At 38.9% G+C, this 23968-nt stretch overlaps 2 protein-coding genes across 3 annotated transcripts in view; both read left to right on the forward strand.

Annotated features, from left to right (window-relative positions):
- Positions 1–1271: 1271 nt before the first annotated feature.
- On the forward strand, positions 1272–3300 carry POLR2K (RNA polymerase II, I and III subunit K). Of its 2 annotated transcripts, none has more exons than XM_058564716.1 (4): positions 1272–1346; positions 1945–2014; positions 2346–2438; positions 3090–3300. In XM_058564716.1, exons 2-4 carry the CDS (start codon positions 1954–1956, stop codon positions 3110–3112), a joined length of 177 nt encoding a protein of 58 aa, XP_058420699.1. In that variant the 5' UTR covers positions 1272–1346; positions 1945–1953; the 3' UTR covers positions 3113–3300. The 2 variants fall into 2 exon arrangements, with proteins under 2 accessions (XP_058420699.1, XP_058420700.1); XM_058564717.1 differs by having other exon boundaries at positions 1299–1324.
- A 6751-nt stretch (positions 3301–10051) lies between these two features.
- Positions 10052–23968, forward strand: part of SPAG1 (sperm associated antigen 1) — a 77315-nt gene continuing 63398 nt past the window's right edge. Inside the window, exons 1-3 of the mRNA XM_058564718.1 lie at positions 10052–10116; positions 13538–13679; positions 15492–15651. Of these exons, the coding sequence (XP_058420701.1) occupies positions 13540–13679; positions 15492–15651 (300 nt within the window). The 5' untranslated portion in view covers positions 10052–10116; positions 13538–13539. The remainder of the gene's footprint in view (positions 10117–13537; positions 13680–15491; positions 15652–23968) is intronic.

A 23968-nucleotide genomic window follows, 5' to 3' on the forward strand; every position in this document is an offset into this window, starting at 1 on the left:
GTTACACTTTCTGGATCACTCCATTATCTTTCTCTCATGATAACAATGGTTTTATCTAACACTGCTTGTAGGGAAGCTTATTTTGACTCTTCTATTGGATTACCTCTTTTCTTTGGTTGAGAGGAGAAGTATGTTGTGAGAGAGCTGATGGTCCAAATATTTATGCTCTATATTAGCCTGTCTGTGGAGGAAGAAGCAGGAAATTCCGGTGTGTTTCCCTGGAAATTTAAAAAATTGGCAGCTAGGAAGACTGGGAATATCAAGTTAAATCTCACAAGTTGGTCTGTGGAGGTGCAACCAGCTGGAACTCCTTCTGAAAGTGACAGGTTAAGCTCAAAGTTCTCAAGTTGCTGGATGCAAGATGGGAAAGCAGTATAGCCTGCTTAGTGAGAAAGCAAAGATGTAGTGCATGTTGGGGAGAAAGAAATCTGCTTCTCCGATTAACTATAATAGTTGTTAACGACTGGTTATTTTCTAAATTTTAATAACTTCATTTTCTTCTTCCTCCTTCTGTTGTAAGTAAAATACTACTGTGAAAGAAGCAAATGAATGTAAATGTTGTAAAACCAACTGACATTAATCTCACTGAAATTTTGATCTTTGAAAGAACCCAACCTTACATGGCAGGTTACTTTGTTGTTCTGGAGGACAATACATGTGACGGAAGGAGCGTCAGTGGATAGCCACCGCTACCAAAATCCCTCAGCTGTAGGTGGGAGTAATTGACGTAGCTGCCCTCACGCCCGCCTTTGCTTTAAAATGAGTGAAAGGAGTGGGTGAGAGGGATGACAGGAGCCTAGAACAGAAAGGGTCGAAAAGCAAAAACGAAATTATGTGAAGGATAGGAGGCGTCTGCTCCACCGCCCCAGCACAGATATCAAACCGTTCGAAAAACATAATCTGAAAAGTGTTTTTCCACGTGAAAAATCAGCAGTGAAGTCGATTCTCCCACGTTCCTCGGAATAATGGTTAGCCTAGGATTCCACGGGCACTTGTCATTTTGGTTTCTCTTCTAACCCCCCGCCCTTCTGGAAAAGTGTTACTTTCTACAGACTACATTAGTCAGGAAAACGAACTTCCTTTGACTTGAGGAACTGTTAAAATGCTTTGACGTGCTGAAAAATGAAAATAGCTGTAACGCTAACATGCACTATTGCCCGCTAAGCCTAATATGCAAAACGCCCGGCTTGACCGCCTGTATTCAATCCGGGTTCTTCGGCTACGCCCAGGGCGGAAGGGGCGGAGACTCCACTCCGCGTCATACACCAACGCCGGAAGTTGGCTGAGACGGAGCGACGAGCCGGAATCTGTGTGGAACCGTAGGGTGAGAACGTTCTCCTTGCTAGGTGGGTAGGGAATTGGCGGGTTGGGATTTTGGGCCAAAACTGGCAAGATACTCGGGTTAAACAGGTCTGGTGTGGATTTAGAGTTGGGAGAGGCTGGGGATAGAGTCAATGCTTTAGTCCTTTGCCTGGTTTCTTTCAGTTGAGCTGTTTGGCTATTGGGGGTTGTTTCATTATCCTTCCCTTATCTTCGGTTCGCTTGTTCCCCTGTTGAGGGGTATTATTTTTGTGGCCATCTCCTGCTAAAGTCGATCTGAATCTTTCTGCCTCTTAATAGCTGAATAATCCTGTGCAAATTAACTTTTCTAAGCCTCGGTTTCTTCATCTGTAAAAGGAGAGTAATACCTCCTAGGAGTGTTGTAAAGATTGTAGTGAAATGACGTATAAATGAAATAACACGTATAATGTATTTACTTTTGTGTCCAGTTTGGGGGTAATTGCGCAATATGTTGTTTTTTTGTTTCGTGCTTTACACCTCATAGGGTTTGAAAAAGTACAGATTAGGAATTGGGACGTTTTTAGCTTTCAGAGAAAAATGAGGGCTGGTTGGATTTGTGAAGAGCCCCTTTGAGATATTCAGTATTTAAGTCTGTGATTTCAGGGACTAACAATGGACACCCAGAAGGACGTTCAACCCCCAAAGCAGCAGCCAATGATATATATCTGTGGAGGTAAGAGTAGCACTTACATAAAGTAAGGGTATTTTATTTCAGTTTTTTGAAATTTCTACTTTTATCTTTGGCTTAAATGCGTCGCTCAAGTTTAAAGTTATAAAGCAGAATACTTTAGCAACCGTAAAAAAATCCTCTCATTAAGATTTCTGTCCTGAAAAAGTGCATTGCACCACATCTTTTTTTCTTTCCCCATTAATATATTGGTGATAGCAACATTCCCTTGAGATGGAGTATATTTTGGTGTTCTGGGTGAAAAATATGGTTAAGATAATTTGTTTGTCTGTAATATTTCCCTTTAGACATTGAATAAATGTGTTTTCTTTTCTAGAATGTCACACAGAAAATGAAATAAAATCCAGAGATCCAATCAGATGCAGAGAATGTGGATACAGAATAATGTATAAGAAAAGGACTAAAAGATGTATCCTTTTAACTATGCTTTCTAAATATGAGATGGGAGGAAGTGAAGAGTAATGCTTGGGTTGCGAGTCAAAGACTAATTTCTGGTAAAATGGTAATAACTTTTGGATTACTTACCAAAAAAGGCATGATTAGCATTTTCATGGACCAGTATGCCAATGTATAGGCATATACTAAATAATCTAAATACTAGTTGATTTTGGTTCTCTTAAGTCTGTTTTTCAGGGATTCTCTATTTCACAAAGTACTCATTCTTGAGCTTGAGTTTATGAACAAACTAAATTATACAAGGAGAAATCACAATATTGTGTATGTATGCTACCTGATGGAAAAAGTGAAGCTTACAAATTAGCTGAAAGAGAGTAAATTGTTATGTGGTAACTAACAATGTTTTTTAAATCAATAAGTTATCACCTTTAACATTGCTTCAGTGTTTTTTGGTGCTTTGGTCTTTTGCACTTTGGAAAGGGGACTAATAAAAATAGAAATAGTTTTTTTAGTTCATTTCCACTTGTCATAGTAAATAGTGAATTCCATTTTTTTGTGCATTTTAGATTAAATAACAAACAAGCTTATTGCAAAGAGAAAGTGACTTGGAAGTGTTAGATCAATTTTTAAATACTTTTTTTGTCCTTAACTCAGTTTAATACAGTGGTGGTTTTTGATGCTCGATGAGACATGGAATTCAGAAGAATATCTTCATTTGTATTTGGATTTGCTGTTAATGTTGTTGTATAGCTTTTGATTAGTATACTTTTCTTTATGAAGACAACTGTATACACATGATTTCATTTTAAAACCATATTGTATTTAGTATCTATTAATAGTTTATATAAATAAATTACTTCTGTTCGATTACATGATTTACAATTTAATTTTATTGTGTATGTAATCTGACGCACAATGGAGGTTAAAAGTGCTTCCCCAAATTGCACTTTCAATCAAAACTTAGAATCATCTGGGGCCCTTGTTAAAAATGAAGTTTTCTACGGCCCTCTAAAGGTGTGATTAAGTTCGTTCCTTGGAAACCACTGTTTAACATCACCAACTGTTTGTTAACCTTCTTGCATCATTTTGTTTTAGAGTGTATCAATGCACTTACTGTCAGTGTGCATACCTCATTTTGAGTTATATTTTTCATTTGTTACTTGGCATAGACCTTTCTGTATTTGTATATAATGCTTGACTATCTTTTTTTTTTTTTTTTGAGGAAGATTGACCCTGAGCTAACATCTGAGACCAATCTTCCTCTTTTTTTCTCCCCAAAGCCCAAGTACATAGTTGTATCCTAGTTGTAGGTCCTTCTGGTTTTTCTGTGTGGGACGCCGCCTCAGCATGGCTTGATGAGTGGTGAGTAGGTCCGTGCCCAGGATCCAAACTGGCAAACCCTGGGCTGCCGAAGTGGAACGTGAAAACTTAACTGCTGCATCACCGGGCCAGCCCCGTGCTTGACTATTTTTTAAATCTTGGGTGAGGGAAAAGAAATTTTAATGGTTGCTCTCTGTAAGGCAAAATCAACCCCAAGTAAAGTGGATGAAGCAGTCTGTTAAGGCAGGTGCAGTTCCCACATGTAATCATTCATTAAGGTAAAAAATTCTGGGGTCGGCCCAGTGGCATAGTGATTAAGTTTGGGCGCTCTGCTTCAGCGGCCTGGGGTTCACGGGTTGGGATCCCGGGCACAGACCTACACACCACTCATTAAGCCATGTTGTGGTGGCATCCCATGTACAAAAATAGAGGAAGATTGGGACAGATGTTAGCTCAGGGACAATCTTCCTCAAGCAAAAAGAGGAAGATTGGCAATAGATGTTAGCTCAGGGCCAATCTTCCTTAGCAAAATAAAAAAATTCTGCTTTCAGGATATAAAAAGAATAGGGATTGGTTTACACTGAATTATTGAATAAATGTTTAAAACTTTTGCCTTGATCTTAGGGATGTGGATACTCATACTCCATCTGTTCCAGGTTTCCATCATTATGGAATGTCACGTTGGCCTCCCTAACATTCATTTTGAAGATTAGATATACTACCACTTTATTAATAGCTATGTGTGTCTCTGACATTCAAAAAATTAACTATGCCATTTTAAAAAAACACCTGTATTTCTACTACCATCCTTGAATACTAAGTTTTATAAATTTATTACGTGCTCTACAGAATACTGCCATGCTCAAATTTTTAAAGAGTGCTTCCTTGGTCCAGGTTTTCCTTTAGCTATGGCTTTCATAATTTTGTATCTGCTGCATTCCTTCTTGATCTTGTCCTTTTTGGACAAAAGAATCTCAATAAATACAGTAGCTCTTTATGACAGCCCCCAAACAAACCCCAACTCACTGGATAACGTTGTTTCTCTTAACTTCTACTTTCGTCATAGGTCTTTTGCCTATCAGTAGTTAAATACAACATTGTTATTTGGTTAACTATACCGTGGTTTAATGGAAAAAGTATTACCACTGGAACTCAAGACCACTGTTTTAGTCAGTCACTTACCTCTTTGTGTCCCCTTCATCTATAAAATGGAAGTAATTTTACCTCTTGCCTATCTGGACAGTTTTAAGAAAAAAAAATGAAAAAAAATATATAAAATTGTTTTAAAAAGCTTCTCTTGAATAGTGCTCTATAAATATAAAAATCAGTAAATCTGAGCTTGAAATTAACTTATAACTTGTCCCCTATTAAACTGCTCACCGAAGATTATGGACATGCATGTCTCTGAGAAAAGCATGGAAATTGGTTCAGATCCAGCCCTGCTACTCAATGACTGGCCAGCCATTTTTTTTTACTTCAGCTTCGTTATCAAAGTGGAGGAATTCGTGATGGTCTGTACAGTGCTTTGAGACTCTGAAGCTGTCTTCAGAGACTGAAGTTATGAAAAATTCGAAAATAGTAGAGGAAATCAGAAATGACCGGTCCTAAGGAAGAATAAAATATATAAGGTGAGGAAGTGTAAACTGAGAAGATGTAAAAACAAGTTGCCTCCTCACAAATACAAATAACATACACATCCCTGCTCCTCCTAGAATAACTTCTGTGTAGAAAATTAGTCAAGAGAGAGTGGTTATTTGAGCAGAGGGAAGCAGGGTGGGAAGAAACTTGCCATAGGAAGACCAGGGGAAGAAGCATTCCCGAAATAGGGGGAACAGCCAGTGTAAAGGCTCTGAGGTGGAAAGTAAGCTTGCCTTGTTCCCACTTCAGAGTGAAGCCCATGTGACTCAAACTTCGAGGTGGACAGAGGCCAGCTCACTTAGGGCCTTGTGATGGGAGTAAGCAGGAGAGTGACATAGTTTAAGACTTAAAAGATTATTTGAACTGTTCTGTGAGAATGACAACATAGGGACAGGTGATAGTGGGGAGGCCAGTTAGGGGCCACCTGTAATAGTTCAGACAAACAATAATGTGTCTGGGCCAGAGTGGTAGCTGTGGAGGGAGTGAGACATCACTCGCTGTGAGATGGGTTTTGAAGTTGAGCTAACAGGATTTATTGATGGATTGGTTAGTACTTAGGAGCTCAGTAAACAGTACAGACTTTGGCAAAAGGCTTTGGGTCCACCCACAGTGTCCGTTGTTAGCTGGCAGTGTGACTTTACCACGGTTCATTTCCTCACTTGTAAGAATGGCATGAAATAATAGCACCTACTTAAAAGATTTGTTGCAAAATAAAGTGAAATTCTCCATAAAAACTCTCTTAGCCTAATACGTGTTAACTATTATTATTATCATTAGGGTAAGTATTACCATTTTCCACACATGATTATATTGGCTTTAGGATTAGTCTCCCAGCTACCAGCCTTACTGACCTCCATACTCCTCAGCTTGTCTTTTCTAAAATACCAATTTCATGTCACTGTCCTGCTGAAAATCCTCAGCGGCTGCCCATTTTGATAAAATCAAAACTACTGGGAATAGTACATTTGGTCCTTGATAATCTGACTCCTTTCCTACCGCTGTCACCACTTCGACCACCTCTCACTTAATTCTTTGGTTCTAAGGAGATGTTTGCAGTTCCTGAAGCAGGTAATAGACCTTATTTCTTTCTTGCCTGTGCCTTTTCCCATGGTTTTCTCTGCCTGAAATGACCTTTTCTGGTGTTCTTCACCAGCGTCAGAATTTTGAAGGATTGCTTTATTGTCTTCTAGCTTCCAGTATTATTGTTGAGAAGTCCAAAACCATTCTTATTTCTTTTTTTTTTTAATTTTTTGTTTATTGCAGTAACATTGGTTTATAACATTGTATAAATTTCAGGTGTACATCATTATACTTCTATTTTTGCATAGTTTACATCATGTTCATCACCCAAATACTAATTACAACCCATCACCACACACATGTGCCGAATTATCCCTTTCGCCCTCCCCCCTCCCCCCTTCCCCTCTGGTAACCACCAATCCAATCTCTGTCTCTATGTGTTTGTTTATTGTTGTTATTATCTACTACTTAATGAAGGAAATCATACGGTATTTGGCCTTCTCCCTCTGACTTATTTCACTTTGCACAATACCCTCAATGTCCATCCATGTTGTCACAAATGGCTGGATTTCATCATTTCTTATGGCTGAGTAGTATTCCATTGTGTATATATACCACATCTTCTTTATCTATTCGTCCCTTGATGGGCACTTAGGTTGCTTCCAAGTCTTGGCTGTTGTGAATAACGCTGCCATGAACACAGGGGTGCTTGTATCTTTACACATTGGTGTTTTCAAGTTCTTTGGATAAATACCCAGCAGTGGAATAGCTGGATCATATGGTAGTTCTATCCTTGATTTTTTGAGGACTCTCCATACTGTTTTCCATAGTGGCTGCACCAGTTTGCACTCCCACCAGCAGTGTATGAGAGTTCCCTTCTCTCCGCATCCTCTCCAACACATGTTGTTTCCTGTCTTGTTAATTATAGCCATTCTGATGGGCGTGAAGTGATATCTCATTGTAGTTTTGATTTGCATTTCCCTGATAGTTAATGATTTTGAACATCTTTTCATGTGTCTGTTGGCCATCTGTATATCTTCTTTGGAGAAATGTCTGTTCAGGTCTTTTGCCCATTTTTTAATTGGGTTGTTAGTTTCTTTGTTGTTGAGATGCATGAGTTCTTTATATATTTTGGAGATTAACCCCTTATCAGAAGTATGGTTTGCAAATATCTTCTCCCAATTGTTAGGTTGTCTTTTCGTTTTGTTGATGGTTTCCTTTGCTGTGCAGAAGCTTTTTAGTTTGATGTAGTCCCATTTGTTTATTTTTTCTGTTGTTTCTCTTGCCCGGTCAGACATGGTGCTTGAAAATATGTTGCTAAGTCCGATGTCGAAGAGCGTACTGCCTATGTTTTCTTCTAGAAGTTTCATAGTTTCAGGTCTTACATTCAAGTCTTTAATCCATTTGGATTTAATTTTTGTGTATGGTGTAAGGTAAGGGTCTACTTTGCATGTGGCTATCCAGTTTTCTCAACACCATTTGTTGAAGAGACTTTCTTTTCTCCATTGTTCGTTCTTGGCTCCTTTGTCAAAGAGTAGCTGTCCATAGATATGTGGGTTTATTTCTGGGCTTTCGATTCTATTCCATTGATCTGTGTGTGTGTTTTTGTGCCAGTACCATGCTGTTTTGTTTACTATAGCTTTGTAGTATATTTTGAAATCGGGGAGTGTGATACCTCCAGCTTTGTTCTTTTTTCTCAGGATTCCTTTAGCTATTCGGGGTCTTTTGTTTTTCCATATAAATTTTAGGATTCTTTGTTCTATTTCTGTGAAAAATGTTGTTGGAACTTTGATAGGGATTGCATTGAATCTATAGATTGCTTTAGGAAGTATGGACATCTTAACTATGTTAATTCTTCCAATCCAAGAGCACGGAATATCTTTTCCATTTCTTTGTGTCTTCTTCAATTTCTTTCAGCAATGTTTTATAGTTTTCTGTGTACAGATCTTTCACCTCTTTGGTTAAGTTTATTCCTAGGTATTTTATTACCATTCTTATTTCTAATCCTTTGTATGTAACCATTTCTCTCTGGCAACTTAGAATTTTCTTGAGCAGTGTACTGAAATCTTTGCGGTATGTGCCTTGCTATGGGTCTGTTTTCTTCCACTGTTTTGGTCACCTGGTGGGACTTTCAATCTGGAAACTAAAGTTCTTCAATTCTGGGAAATTTTCTTGAATTATTTAATAACTTCCTATCCTCAATTTTCTCTTCTCTACATCTTTTTTTAAAATTTAGTATTAGATTTCATTGACCTAACTTTCTCTTCTTTTGTTCCGTTTTGTTTTTTTTCTTTGCTCTGCTCTGTAGATTTTTTTAACTTTACTTTCTAGTCCATCTATTGGGGTTTTCTTTTCCCCAATACATAATATTTTTGTATTTCTAAGAGCTTAGGTTTTCTTTGATTGATCTGATTTCTTTGTGTATATATGATACACACACACATAAAATCTCCCCTTGTTTCTTGGATGCAATGTCTTATCTCCAAGCAAGACGATAGTGATAATTTTCATTTGTCTTCATAGTCTCTTTCCTTCAAGTTGCTTTTTATCCTGCTTGTTTATTAAGCGTAAATGTTTATGTACATAATTATAACCAGAAGAAAACATTAAGTGTGAGTGAAAAGAAAAATACAGAGCATGTGGATTTACAACCATTTCCCCAAGCATTTAAAGGATTTCTTCCTATGCTGGAAGTAAAATGATGTGAAGTTACACTAGGCTGAGTGTTTTACACTTAGCACATAATTTTGAGCGAAGTTTGCTGGCTGGAATGAGGTGTGAAGTGACATTACAGAGCCACATGTGATGCCATTCCCCATGACAATATAGTAAAGCAACCTAAGGATTACTCTAAAGTTTGAATCTGTGTCTATAAACATGCAAATTTAACGATCTCTAGCACTGGCAATAGAAATAATGTAAATATAATTAGTCATATTTTGAGCACTAGAATTTTTATCACTATTAGTGCCTGCTCAAAGACTGGAGCTCTGTAATTTAAGTGCAAAGGGGGAAGAGAAATACATTTATTGAACTATTATGTGCCAAGCACTGTATGAGATGCTTTATGTTTAACTAGTCTGAAATAATAAAACTGAAATACAGTTCCTCACAAATGATCTCTACTGTTTTACTCATCTGAATTGTATTATGTCTTATTCTCCTTTGTATCCCAGCGCCCAGTACAGTGTCTGACTCATAACCAGCACTCAGAAAAGGTTGACTGCGTGAAAGAGAAGAGAGAATCTTGCCTGTCGTTTACTCTTTTGTATAAGGGGGAGGGGCTAAGTAAATCTAGGTCGCAATGTAGCTATCCTGAACGTTTAATATGTTTCTATAGTTAAGTAGAAGTAGTTATCAATTTACCTTGCAGGTAGTACAACAATCCAGAACAATTAAAGCGTTTTAACTCAATCTAAAACGAATTCAAACGCAAAGGAGAGGAAGGGGAACTCGCCAACTTCTGCTCTTACTTCTCCCTTAATGGTCCTCTGCCCGGGTGAAGCTGGGGCCTGTAAGGCCAATCAGCGGGAAGGCAGGTCCAGGACTAGCCAATGAGACCGCGGAGGGCCTAAGCCCCGCCCCCGGCGTCCATCGCACGCCCCTGGGCGCGCAGGAGGGCGACTCCGCCCCTCCCTGCGGGGCAGCTGGTGAGGTGTGCGGCGGCGGGTGTCCTCCGCACAGCGCGGGGTCTGAGAACCAGGTGGCCAGAAGTAAGTTACATCTCCCTGTCGCAGTCTCTCCTCTAGGGAGCCGGAGGGAAAGGCAGAGCAGGTGCACCGTCGGACTCGAGTGGGAGGGAGCGTATGGTGGGATAGACAACCTTCTCGGTCGTGGGAGGCGAACTGGGGCCCTTTGCTTCTCGCGGCTGAGTGTGGCTGATGTTGGGACGGAGTCGCGACCCCAGGGGGTTCCTGCGGTCCGCCAGCGGCGACCAGTCCTGGTGACCAAAGCCCGGGAGTGGGGAGCAATTTCATAGGGTCCTGAAGTGCCCCCTGACGGTTGGGGGTTTGCTCTAGAGCTCCCGGATGCCGGCCCGTACCTGACCGCGCCGCCCTCTCGGGCAGAGCTGTACATAGAAACCGTTGCTACGGCTGGAGGATGACATGTCCTTTCGGTCTCCGGCTGCAGGGGGCGCTTGGCCTTGTGGTTGCTGGAAAGAACGTGCCTAGATGGAAGCAAACTGGTTTCCGTGTTACTAATCCATAGCAGTTTACCTTGAAGGTATTACTGATAAACTGATTAGGAAATATGGGAAATGGGTGTGGATCAGGATGATGGAGAAGAAATAAAAATCCAACTAGGACCAAAGGTTTTCCTTTGGTCAGAGACAAAGAAATTACAAACAGATGTGGAAGAGTTCTAAAGAGAGCAAATAAAATATTGTATAATTTGTTTTTTGGAACTTGAGAATTAACGTTTAGTGTTCTTGAGAATGTGTATCCTACCAAAAAAAAAATCGTAGTTTTCAAAAAGAATTCTCAGAGAAATGTTAAAACAGTGTTCAGAGTTAAACTCGTTTGATTAGGTAGGAGATGCTTCTGCCATTTCAAATGTTTTTCACTATATTTTATTCAAATCATAAAATCTCAGGGGTTGCAAGAAACGTTCAATTCGAGGTAATCTATTTTAATCCCATTAGATGCTTAAATCTCTCCCATCAAAGATCCTCCAGCTCTTTGGAAAGATTCTCCTAAGGCAACCCATTCTATTCTGGGCAGCAGCAATAATTTAAAAGATCTTCATCTTGCTTTCCTGTAACTTCTACACTTAAAGCTATCCTTGTGATGGGAGACATTCATCCTACTGGGCCCTGCCTGTGTGGTGTGAAAGCCTCACTCTCATTTCTCAGCTGGATCTCATCCAAAAGCTGTCATCTGGATCCTATCCTCAAGTCAAAGCCTGCAGGAATATGGAGAAGCTCTGCAGAGGTCTCGTATAAGACCAAAATCCAAGAGAGCAGGCATGCTGAAGGAAATACCTCTAATGAATTAGACCCATTGCTGCTACTTCTTTTAAAATTTATCACCCAGTATGTTTTAGGGCAGTGATTTTTTAAAAACTGACAATAACTCACAATAAGAAATATATTTTTCTTTGCAACATGTGCATTTATGTACACACATATATAATTTTTATTTACGTAGATGTGAATAAAAATTTTTACAAAAAATATTTGCTTTAATGGTATGTGTCAGGTAGTCTGATTGTTTTGTTATTTTATCTCATTATAAAACAATGTTGGCCCGGCCCCGTGGCTTAGCGGTTAAGTGCTCGCGCTCCGCTACTGGCAGCCCGGGTTCGGATCCTGGCGCGCACTCACGCACCGCTTCTCCTGCCATGCTGAGGCTGCGTCCCACATACAGCAACTAGAAGGATGTGCAACTAAGACATACAACTACCTACTGGGACTTTGGGGAAAAAAAGGAGGAGGATTGGCAATAGATGTTAGCTCAGAGGTGGTATTCCTCAGCAAAAAGAGGAGGATTAGCATGGATGTTAGCTCAGGGCTGATCTTCCTCATAAAAAAAAAAAAATGCTGATTGCAACTCACTAAATTGGTTTCATGGGTTGCCACCTGCAGTTTGAAAAGCACGGATATGATAAGTATGTAGGCTCTGTAATTGCTTACTGAGATTCAAATCCTCAGTTTGCTACTTAATAGCTATATGACCTTGAGCGGTTTACATACTTGAAACGTCAACTTCCTCATCTGTAAAGTGAGGGTAATTATTAATATCCTTCATGAGAGTGGTTTTGAAGAATGAGATAATTCATGGCACATAGTAATTTAGCCCCATAAATGTTAACTGTTATTACTGCTGTTTACTTAAAATAAAACCTACCTGATACAGTAGTTGAAGGATTAAATGAGGTAATATATGTAGAGTACTGACAGTGGTGCCCAGCACACATGAAGAATTATGTATTTGTTGCTGTTATTATTATCATCATCATTAGCAGCGTATCATTGGAGTGAAACTGTCCAAGGCCGCCTTATTCCGGATTCAATTCAGCAAGTGTTACTTAAGGGGTATAAGGTACTACTTATTATGTTATTCCTGAATATATGAAGATGAATAAAGTAATATCTCTCACGATCTAGAAGGGAAGACAAAGAAACATAGTTAGAATATGTGCTATATGCTATGAGAGAGCTATGTACAGAGTGCCATTGGAACACAGATCTGGGAGCTGTTCGTTGATGGAAGTAGGAGGCAGGGCATGGGAAGAGGGTGATGCTAAGGAGAGTTACAGAAAGGATGTGATTTATGTGCTGAATCACAAAGGATGGTTGGGATGTTAACATACAACTGAAGTAGAAGAAGGTCATTCAAATTAACATTAAAAAATATCTTACAAAGCAGTTTGAGCACTAAAGGCGATCAGAATATGCCACCCCCAAATAGGCCATTTGGCATAAGGATTATTTTGAGCTGAAGGCAATTAAGAAACAGCAGACACAGGAAGAACTCTCTGCCCTCCCTGTTTCTGCCTAAAAGCAGGGCATAAATTTCCTTTTATGAAGGTGTCCCCTCCTCCCCTCTCCCGTATTAGGAGGAAGAGATCAACTCTTATCATAGTAGATGGACAGTCAGCACTGAGATGAGTCTGCATAAACAAATCTTACTAAAAGAACCCTTATCTTCCATTAGTTTCTCTCGTATATTTACCTTCTCCTAGAAGCCAAAACCGGTTTTTCTTTTCTAATCACTTTACAGTTTATCACCCTTTGTTAAAATGATATGTAGATTCCCAGCCTAACAGTTTCTTTGGGTTTTCACTTTTCTGTGAAGCTCCCATGTGCATATAAAATAAACTTTTCTCCTGTTAATCTGTCTTTTGCCAGTTTAATTCACAGGCCTTAGGTACTGAATCTAAATGGGTAGAGGAAAAGTTTTTTTCCCTCTTCTACAGCATCAAAAACTGCTTTGTCATTGTAGTCCATCTTTGCTTAAGTGAAGATTAAGCAAAATAATCCATGTGTGGTACATAGTAATTTAGCTCTATGAATGTTAACTGTTATTATCAAGGAGAGAGAATTTAAAATGAGTAGCCTTCCTCTTTGGAAGAAACACACCATCTTATTTATGTATATATAAGATTAATAACTTTTCCTATACTATATTTCAGCCATGACTGCCAAAGATTATCCATCATTGTGGGGCTTTGGAACAACAAAAACATTTAAAATTCCTGTTGAACATTTGGATTTCAAATATATTGAAAAATGTTCAGATGTTAAACACTTGGAAAAAATTCTTTGTGTGCTTAGGTAAGCATTTAAAAATCATTTCATGTTTTGGTGTGTCAATGTTAATTATATTGTTATTGATTTCTAAAGGTCAAAACTACATTACAAATAGCAAATTTGGAGCAAATTTTCAAATATTGAGATTGTTGTTTTTGTCCATGTTAAGTTCCAGAATAGTGGTTTTGATCCTGTGGCTAGTTTGGAGGGTTCTGGCTAGGTCTGCTTCCAGCATGAGACTTAGGCTAATTACTATCCAAGAGGACATTTTTCTTGCTTCCTCCGCATTTTCTAGGAAAAGATAAAGTAGCTTTATTAGGAAAAGGTAAAGCAGCCATTAGGAAGTAAGGTTAGCTCACCAGCCTATGCTGATAAAGTTTTTGACACTCTCCCTCTTTATACTGTCTGCCAACAAATGTGGGTGACTCACTGGGAGCTGGTCACGCGGAGGATGGTGGGGAGGCTAGGAGGTAGGACCAGAAGGCAGGAAATCAGGGCCTTCTCTGGGTAAGAGCCCCATGGCCGTGATTGGCAAACTCGAACATACATCAACTATGGTTGTTAAAAATGCAAATTTGAGGGTCCCATTCCCAGAGATTCCACTTCAGGAAATCTGCAGGAGGGCCCAGAAACCTGTGATTTTAGCAAGCATGCTGGCTGATTGACATGCAGGTGGTAAAGGGAACGCAGTACAAGAAACACTGCCCTGGGGCATACCAGCCTGTGCCACTATTTTGGATTTCTTGAGGAATTTTCATTTGGAGAGTAGCCTACTATTGCAGAAGCACCTGTGGAGCGTGAACTGCTCCTTTCCAGGACATTGGTAGTATTCCTTCTGCTCGGTGGTAGTTCTGTATTTTCTTCCCTCTGGCCCTCATCACTGTGTCCTTTCCTTTTTCTCTCTCTTCACCTTCAGCCTCCTGCCCTCCCCAAGCATCCCTGCTTGTCCCCAGCCAGAGTTGATGTACTAACTTCATCATTTCTACAATGGAGAGATGAAACATCACATCATATTGTTTTCCCTTTTGTGTTTCTCAGCAGTATAGGACATTTTCGTTTATATTTGGTCAAGGACTGATAAAGAAAATGAGAAGTTCATGGGATGGAAGGGTTTGAAAGCTACAGTGATAATGTTGGTTCTAAGAAATTCTATCATTAGCCTAATTAAATTATATTGCATTGACTTACGATTATTTTTTAAAATTTAATTTGAAAATGAGATTTATTTCAATTTTTCTAAAAATTTAAGAGTAGACACACAAGAGAAGGGGAGAAGATTGATTTTCCTTAAAAAAACTAAAAAGAACAGATGTCTCCATTTAAGTCTCTAAGGAAGGAATTCTGTTCCTTGAGTGGTTGAATTTAGAGGCATATTGTTCTATACTATGCCTCTGCCATTTTCTTTCTATTCCTTTGGAAAAAAAAAAAATCGTGAACTCCTCCTTAGAAAGGAAGTCCCAAGTCTCACTTTCTGCCTGTCTCTAGTATTGAATTTCCATTTTAAGTTTAAAATTACCTTATGTACAAAATGAACGTGTGTGTTAAAGAGGAGAGAAAATGCTGTTTATTCAACTTTTAAAGTGTATGATGGAAATTGATGTCTTTGGAGCTCCTTTTTTTCCATCATTGCATCACTTGGGAGATTAACAGATAAAAAGGGAGGTTGCTGGTTGAGGAAGGTGAGTGGGAAGCCAGCAGCCCAGCCTTCACCTTGTGCACAGGCAGTCCTTGAACCTCCGAAGAACCCCTGGGCTCCATGGAACTCAGCTTGCCAATCACTGGTCTAGATGATCTCTAAATAAAGTGATAGCTCTAAAATTCTGAATTTTTTTGAAGGTCTGGTGAGGAAGGATATTATCCTGAACTTACAGAATTTTGTGAAAAGCGCCTTGGAAGCTTGGCTCCTGAAAGTAGAGCTTTAAGGAAAGAGAAACCTGCAGCGACAGCATCTAGTTTTACAGCAGAAGAATGGGAACAAATTGATGGTGATATAAAGGTATGGAGTAACACCAGTTTTTGTGACATTGTCACATTGTGTATATGTCTGCTTCACTTCTCCGATATCCTAGGCTTCTTTTTTGTCAGTAAAGGGCTTTTAGTGGTAATTACTTAGGTAGTATTGCTTGCTTCTTACACCCAGGGGAATATTGTAAAGTACACACACACACACGTCTGTGTATTTTAAATGGCTGAATACTATTCTATCCTACGAAAGAAACATAATTCAGTTAGCTCCTATAAATAGTGCTATTCGAACATGTTTGTTTATAATTTTTTTTTGTATCACCCTAGTTATTTCCTTGGGATAAATTATTAGAATTCAAATTGCTTGATCAAAGAATCTGAATATTGTTAAACATTTCCATGTTTTCAGAAAAGTCGTACGTTTGTTCTCTCCCACCAGCAGTGTATACGAATGCCCATTTCAGGTACTCTTCACTGGATACTGTAATCATTTTTTAATTAACTAAATAATTGAAAAAATGATAATAATGTATTGTTTGATTACTAGCAAAGTTAAATTTTTTCATCTGTCTGTCACTTAAATTTCTTCTTTTGTTAATGGCCTATTTGTGTCTCTACGGATTTCTTTTAATCAGCTTTATTTATTGAATTTACATTCAATAAAAATTAGCAATTTTATGGTACACATTTCACTTAGTTTTGATGAATGTGTATGCTATAAAACATTTCTGTTATCCGTAAAAGTTTCCTTGTGCCCCTTTGCAGTCAATGCCGACCCCACACCCTGGCCCCTGGCAACCACTGAACTACTTTCTATAGTTATAGATTTGCCTTTAGTAGACTTTCATATAATCATACAGTATGTTGTCTTTTGTGTCTGGCTTCTTTCACTTAGCATAATGCTTTTGAGATTCATCTATGTTATTGCATGTCCGTAGTTCATTTCCTTTCTCTGCTGAGTAGTATTAAATCGTATGGCTATCTCACAAATTGTTTATCTACTTACCAGTTGATGAACAGATGCCAAAATGTTTTCCAAAGTGGCAATCCTGCCAGTAATGGATAAAAGTTCCAGTTGCTCCACACCCTGGTCAGCACTTAGTATTGTCAGTTTTGTTAATTTTAGCTGTTCTATTAGGTATGTAGTGGTATCTCATTGTGGTTTTAATTTCCATTTCTCTAGTGACTAATGATGTTGAATGCCTTCTCATGTGCTTATTTGCCATCTGTATATCTTCTTTTGTGAAGGATCTTCAAATCCTTTGCCCATTTGAAAAAATAGGATTGTTTGTGTTCTTACTGAGTTGCAAAATATGTGTCTTTCATTAGATACATCTTTTTTTTTTTTGTGAGGAAATCAGCCCTGTGCTAACATCTGCCAATCTTCATCTTTTTTTGCTGAGGAAGACTGGCCCTGGGCTAACGTCTGTGCCCATCTTCCTCCACTTTATATGGGACGCCGCCACAGCATGGCCTGCCAGGCAGTGCGTCGGTGCACGCCTGGGATCTGAACCGGCGAACCCCGGGTCTCCTCAGCAGAGTGCATGCACTTAACCGTTTGCGCCACTGGGCCGGTCCCTGTTTAGATACATCTTTTGCAAATATTTTCTGATATTCTGTGGCTTGCCTTTTGTTTTTTTTTTTAATTGATGTCTTAATAGTTTATAACATTGTGAAATTTTTGTTGTACATTTTTGTTTGTCAATCACCATATACATGTCTCCTTTCACCCATTGTGCCCACCACCCATCCCCTTTGCCCCTGGTAACCACAATACAGTTTTCTCTGTCCATGTATTGGTTTATATTCCACATATGAGTGAGATCATACAGTGTTTGTCTTTCTCTTGCTGGCTTATTTCACTTAACATAATACCCTCCAGGTCCATCCATGTTGTTGCAAATGTGACAATTTTGTCTTTTTTTATGGCTGAGTAGTATTCCATTGTATATATATACACCACATCTTCTTGATCCAATCATCAGTCAGGGGACACTTGAGTTGCTTCCACTTCTTGGCTATAGTGAATAATGCTGCAATGAACATAGGGGTGCATAAGCCTCTTTGCATTGTTGGTTTCAGGTTTGTTGGATAGATTCCCAGTAGTAGGATAGCTGGATCATAGGGTATTTCTATTTTTAATTCTTTGAGGACTCTCCATACCATTTGCCATAGAGGCTGCACCAGTTTGCATTCCCACCAGCTGTGTATGAGGGTTCCTGTTTCTCCACATCCTCTCCAACATTTGTTGTTTTTTGTCTTGGTGATTATAGCCATTCTCACGGGCGTGAGGTGATATCTTAGTGTTGTTTTGATTTGCATTTCCCTGATGATTAGTGATGTTGAACATCTTTTCATGCGCCTATTGGCCATCTGTATATCTTCTTTGGAGAAGTGTCTGTTCATTTCCTCTGCCCATTTTTTGATTGGGTTGTTTTTTTTTGTTGTTGTTCAGTTGTGTGAGTTCTTTATGTATTATGGAGATTAACCCCTTGTCAGATATATGTTTTGCAAATATTTTCTCACAGCTGGTGGGTTGTCTATTCATTTTGATCCTCGTTTCATTTGTCTTGTAGAAGCTCTTTAATCTGATGAAGTCCCACTTGCTTATTTTTTCTTTAGTTTCTCTAGTTTGAGTAGGCATGTCATTTGAAAAGTTTCCTGTATGACCAATGTCAAATAGTGTGTCGCCTGTATTTTCTTCTATGAGTTTTATAGTTTCAGGTCTCGCCTTCAGGTCTTTGGTCCAGTGAGTTAATTTTTGTGAATGGTGATAGCAGATGGTCTACTTTCATTCTTCTGCATGTGCCTGTCCAGTTTTCCCAGCACCATTTATTGAAGAGACTTTCCTTTCTTCATTGTATGTTCTTAGCTCCTTTGTCGAAAATTTTTTATTTTCGTTTTATTTATGGGCTTTCAATTCTGTTGCATTGATCTGTGTGTCTGATTTTGTACCAGTACCATGCTGTTTTGATTACAAGTGCTTTGTAGTATGTTTTGAAGTCAGGGATTGTGATGCCTCCAGCTTTGTTCTTTTTTCTTAGGATTGCTTTAGGTATTCGGGGTCTTTTGTTTCCCCATGTGAATTTTAGGATTCTTTTTTCTATTTCCATGAAGAATGTCATTGGGATTCTGATTGGGATTGCATTGAATCTGTAGATTGCTTTAGGTAATATAGACATTTTAACTATGTTTATTCTTCTAATCCATGTGCATGGGATATCTTTCCATTTCTCTATGTCATTGTCGATTTCTTTCAATAACGTCTTCTAGTTTTCATTGTATAGGTCTTTTACCTCCTTGGTAAGATTTATTCCTAGATATTTTATTCTTTTTGATGCAATTGTAAATGGTATTATCATTTTGAGCTCTCTTTCTGTTAGTTCGTTATTAGCATACAGAAATGCAACTGATTTTTGTAGGTTGATTTTGTACCCTGTGACTTTGCTGTAGTTGTTGATTATTTCTAATAGTTTTCCAATGGATTCGTTAGGGTTTTCTATATGCAAAATCATGTCATCTGCAAATAGTGAGAGTTTCACTTCTTGGTTGCCTATTTGGATTCCTTTTATTCTTTTTTATTGCCTAATTGCTCTGGCCGAAACCTCTAGTACTATGTTGAATAAGAGTGGTGAGAGTGGGCAGCCTTGTCTCGTTCCTGTTCTTACAGGAATGCCTTTTGGACTTTCCCCATTGAGTATGATGTTGGCTATGGGTTTGTCATAAATAGCCTTTATTATGTTGAGGTACTTTCCTTCTATACCCATTTTGTTGAGAGTTTTTGTCATAAATGGATGTTGGATCTTCTCAAATGCCTTCTCTGCATTTATTGAGATGACCATGTGGTTTTTATTCCTCGTTTTGTTGATGTGGTGTATCACGTTGATTGATTTGCAGATGCTGAACCATCCCTGTGTCCCTGGTATAAATCCCACTTGATCATGGTGTATGATCTTTTTAATGTATTGCTGTATTTGGTTTGCCAATATTTTGTTGAGGATTTTTGCATCTATGTTCATCAGCGATGTTGGCCTGTAATTTTCCTTTTTTGTATTGTCTTTGTCTGGCTTTGGTATCAGCGTGATGTTGGCCTTGTAGAATGAGTTAGGAAGTGTTCCATCTTCCTCTTTTTTGGAATAGTTTTTTGGAATAGTTTGAGAAGGATGGGTTTTAAATCTTCTTTGAATGTTTGGTAAAATTCACCGGAGAAGCAATCTGGTCCTGGACTTTTATTTTTTGGGAGGTTTTTTGATTACTGTTTTAATCTCTTTACTTGTGATTGGTCTATTCAGATTCTCTATTTCTTCTTGGTTCAGTTTGAGGAGGTTGTATGAGTCTAGGAATTTATCCATTTCTTCTAGATTGTCCAATTTGTTGGCATATAGTTTCTCATAGTATTCTCTTATAATCCTTTGTATTTCTGTGGTATCTGTTGTAATTTCTCCTCTTTAGTTTCTAATTTTATTTATTTGAGCCTTTTCTCTTTTTTTCTTAGTAAGTCTGGCTAAGGGTCTGTCAATTTTGTTTATCTTCTCAAAGAGCCAACTCTTTGTTTCACTAATCCTTTTTACTGTTTTTTTGGGGCTCAATTTCATTTATTTCTGCTCTAATTTTTATTATTTCTCTCCTTCTGCTGACTTTGGGCTTTGTTCTTCTGTTTCTAGTTCTGTTAGGTGTAATTTAAGGTTGCATATTTGGGCTTTTTCTTGTTTGTTGAGCTGGGCATGTATTGCTATGCATTTCCCTCTCAGGACCGCTTTTGCTGCCTTGCATATGAGTTGGTGTGGCGTATTTTCATTTTCGTTTGTTTTCAGATATTTTGTGATTTCTCCTTTAATTTCATCAATGATCCATTGGTTGTTCAGTAGCATGTTATTTAATCTCCACATCTTTGTGACTTTCCCAGTTTTTTTCTTGTGGTTGATTTCCAGTTTCATAGCATTATGGTCTGAAAAGATGCTTGTTATGACTTCAATCTTCTTACATTTATTGAGGCTTGTCTTGTTTCCCAACATATGGTCTATCCTTGAGAATGTTCCATGCGTGCTTGAGAAGAATGTGTAGTCAGCTGTTTTTGGATGGAGTGCTCTGTTTATGTCTACTAGGTCCATCTCATCCAGTTTTTCTTTTAAGCTCACTGTTTCTTATTGACTTTTTGTCTGGATGATCTATCCATTGATGTAAGTGGAGTATTAAGATCCCCTACTATTATTGTGTTGTTGTTAACATTTCCTTTTAGATTTGTTAGTAGTTGCTTTATGTACTTTGGTGCTCCTATGTTGGGTGCATGTATATTTATAATTGATATGTCTTCTTGGTGGAATGTCCCTTTTATTATTATATGTTGCCCCTCTTTGTCTCTCTTAAAGTCTACTTTGTCTGATATGAGTATGACAACACCTGCTTTCTTTTGTTTGCCATTAGCTTGGAGTATTGTCTTCCATCCTTTCACTCTGAGCCTGTGTTTGTCTTTAGAGCTCAGATGTGTTTCCTGGAGGCAGCATATTGTTGGGTCTTGCTTTTTAATCCATCTGCCACTCTGTGTCTTTTGATTGGAGAGTTCAATCCATTTACCTTTAGATTAATTATTGATATATGAGGGCTTAATGTTGCTGTTTTATCACTTATTTTCCAGTTCTTTTGGATTTCCTTTGTTTCTTGTCCCATGTGTTTCAGACTGCCAATTCAGTTTGGTTGTTCTGTCTTATGACTCTTTTAGTTTTCTCTTGATTTATCATATGTGATTTTGTTCTGGTTATTTATTTAGTGGTTACCTTGAGGTTTATATAAAAAATCTTGTGTATGAGATAGTCCATTATCTGATGGCCTCTTATTTCCTTATACTAAGTCAATTCGACCTCTTTCCTCTTCCCCTTCTAAGTTATTCTTGTCACAACTTATTCTATCTTGTGTTGTGGGTGTGTGTTTAAAGTGATGAGGTTATATTTTTTTTTGGTGAATTCCTTCCTTTGATCTTTGATTTTGGTATTTAATTGGTTGCTAACCTATTCCAGTAAAGATCTGCTATTTTTCTGATTTTGTCTATCTATTTTTCTCCTTGCTCCAAGCTTTGTATTCCCTTTCTCTTCTTTTTTTCAGGCCTAAGGGCCTTCTTGAGCATTTCTTATAGTGGGGATCTCGTGGCCATGAACTCTCTTAGCTTTTGTTTATCTGGGAAAGTTATTATTTCTCCATCATATTTGAAGGATATTTTTGCTGGATAGAGTATTCTTGGCTGAAAGTTTTTGTTTTTCAGTATTTTGAATATATCATTCCGGTCTCTCCTAGCCTGTAAAAATTTCTGTTGAGAAATCCGCTGAGAGCCTGATGGGAGTTCCTTTGTACGTTATTTTTGTTTTTGTCTAGTTGCCCTTAATATTGTTTCTTTATCACTGACTTTTGCCAGCTTTACTGCTATATGACTTGGAGTGGGCCTCGGCCTGTTGACATATTTAGGTGACCTATTGGCTTCACTTACTGGTGTTTCCTGCTCCTTCCCCAGATTTGGGAAGTTCTCAGCTATTATTTCCTTGAATAGGCTCTCTGTTCCACTTTCCCTCTCTTCTCCCTCAGGAATACCTATAATTCTTATGTTACGTTTCCTAATTGAGTTGGATATTTCTTGGAGACTTTCTTCATTTCTTTGTAGTCTTAGTCCTCTCTCCTCCTCCACCTGGAGCCTATCTGTATTCCTATCCTCTATAATGCTAATTCTTTCCTCCATATTGTCAGCTCTGTTCTTTTAAGATTCCATATTCTCCTTTATCTCCTCCATTGTGTTCTTCATCTCCATCAATACTGATTGGTTTTTCTTTATGATTTTAATCTTTTTTGTGAAGAAACTCCTCATCTCGTTGAATTGTTTATCTGTGTTTTCTTGTATTTCTTTGAGCTTTTTTATGATAGCTATTTTGAATTCTCTGTCATTTAGATTATGAATTTCTGTGCCTTCAGGGTTGATTTCTGGGTGCTTGTTATTTTCCTTCTGGTCTGGTGATTTAATGTACTTTTGCATCGTGGTTGCTATATTGGCTTTGTTTTTCTTCATCCTCCAAACATCTGGCTGCAGTTTCCACCTGCTGTCACTGTGTAGGGGTCACCGGCTGTGTAATCTGTGCACCCTGTACTCCACCTTGGCTGCTCCGCCACTGCGGGCTGCCCTCACTCCGCCCTGGCTGCTCTGACTGGTTGGCTAAGCTGCAGTGTCCCGCGTGTGGGGGGGAGGGGATCTCTCTTTTGCCTGGTGGGTCCCTGGTGGGGGGCTTCTCGCTCGCCCCTCGTTATCTGCCCTCCTAGAGTGCTCAGGTGTTGATGGCACCCTTGCAGCAGTTCTGAGTCCTCTCTGTGAGAGTTTCCCACTGGCTGAGAGAGCCCGAAGAGCTATGGTTTCCCCGCAGAGGGCCATGCCTCCCCCCTCCCTGGGAGCCACGCAACTGGAGTTGCCGATCTAGTGGGGAGGGAGAGGATTTCTCCTTACCTCTCCCCACTTCCTCCAGGGACCCCAGTACATCCACTCAGATGTGTGGCAGCGTGGGTCTTTCTGATGTCCCTTTGTGCTATTTGAGTGTCCCTTGTTGCTCTATGATTGACCCTTTTGTTGTATCTTATTGGGGGAAGAGTTCACGGGAAAGCTCACTCTGCCATGATGCTGACGTCACTCTTCATTTTTTTAACAGTGTCTTTGGAAGAGCAAAAGTTTTTCATTTTGATGAAATCAATTTTTCTTTTATAGTTTATGCTTTTTGTCCTATTTAAGAAGTCTTTGTCTAACCCAAGATCCCTACATTTTCTCCTATGATTCTTCTAAAAAGTTTATAGTTTTAACTCTTAAATTTAGGTCTATGATCTGTTTTAATTTTTGGATACACACATATACACAATATGGATATCCAAGTGTTCAAACACTCTTTAATGAAAGATGATCATTTCTCCATTGAACTTCTTGGTACCATTGTCAAAAATCAATTGACCATGTATGTGTGGGTCTATTTCTGGACTCTCTCCATTCTGTTTCATTAATCTAAATGTCTATCTTTACTCCAGTACCTCATTGTCTTTTTTGTGTGTGTGAGGAAGATCAGCCCTGAGCTAACATCCATGCCAATCCTCCTCTTTTTTGCTGAGGAAGACTGACCCTGAGCTAACATCTATTGCCAATCCTCCTCCTTTTTTCGCTTTTTCTCCCCAAAGCCCCAGTAGATAGTTGTATGTCATAGTTGCACCTCCTTCTAGTTGCTGTATGTGGGACGCTGCCTCAGCATGGCTGGACAAGCGGTGCTTGGGTGTGCGCCCAGGATCCGAACCCGGGCCGCCAGTAGCGGAGCGCTCGCACTTAACCGCTAAGCCAT

Source organism: Diceros bicornis, chromosome 21, assembly GCF_020826845.1.
Source record: "Diceros bicornis minor isolate mBicDic1 chromosome 21, mDicBic1.mat.cur, whole genome shotgun sequence".
NCBI lineage: Eukaryota > Metazoa > Chordata > Mammalia > Perissodactyla > Rhinocerotidae > Diceros > Diceros bicornis.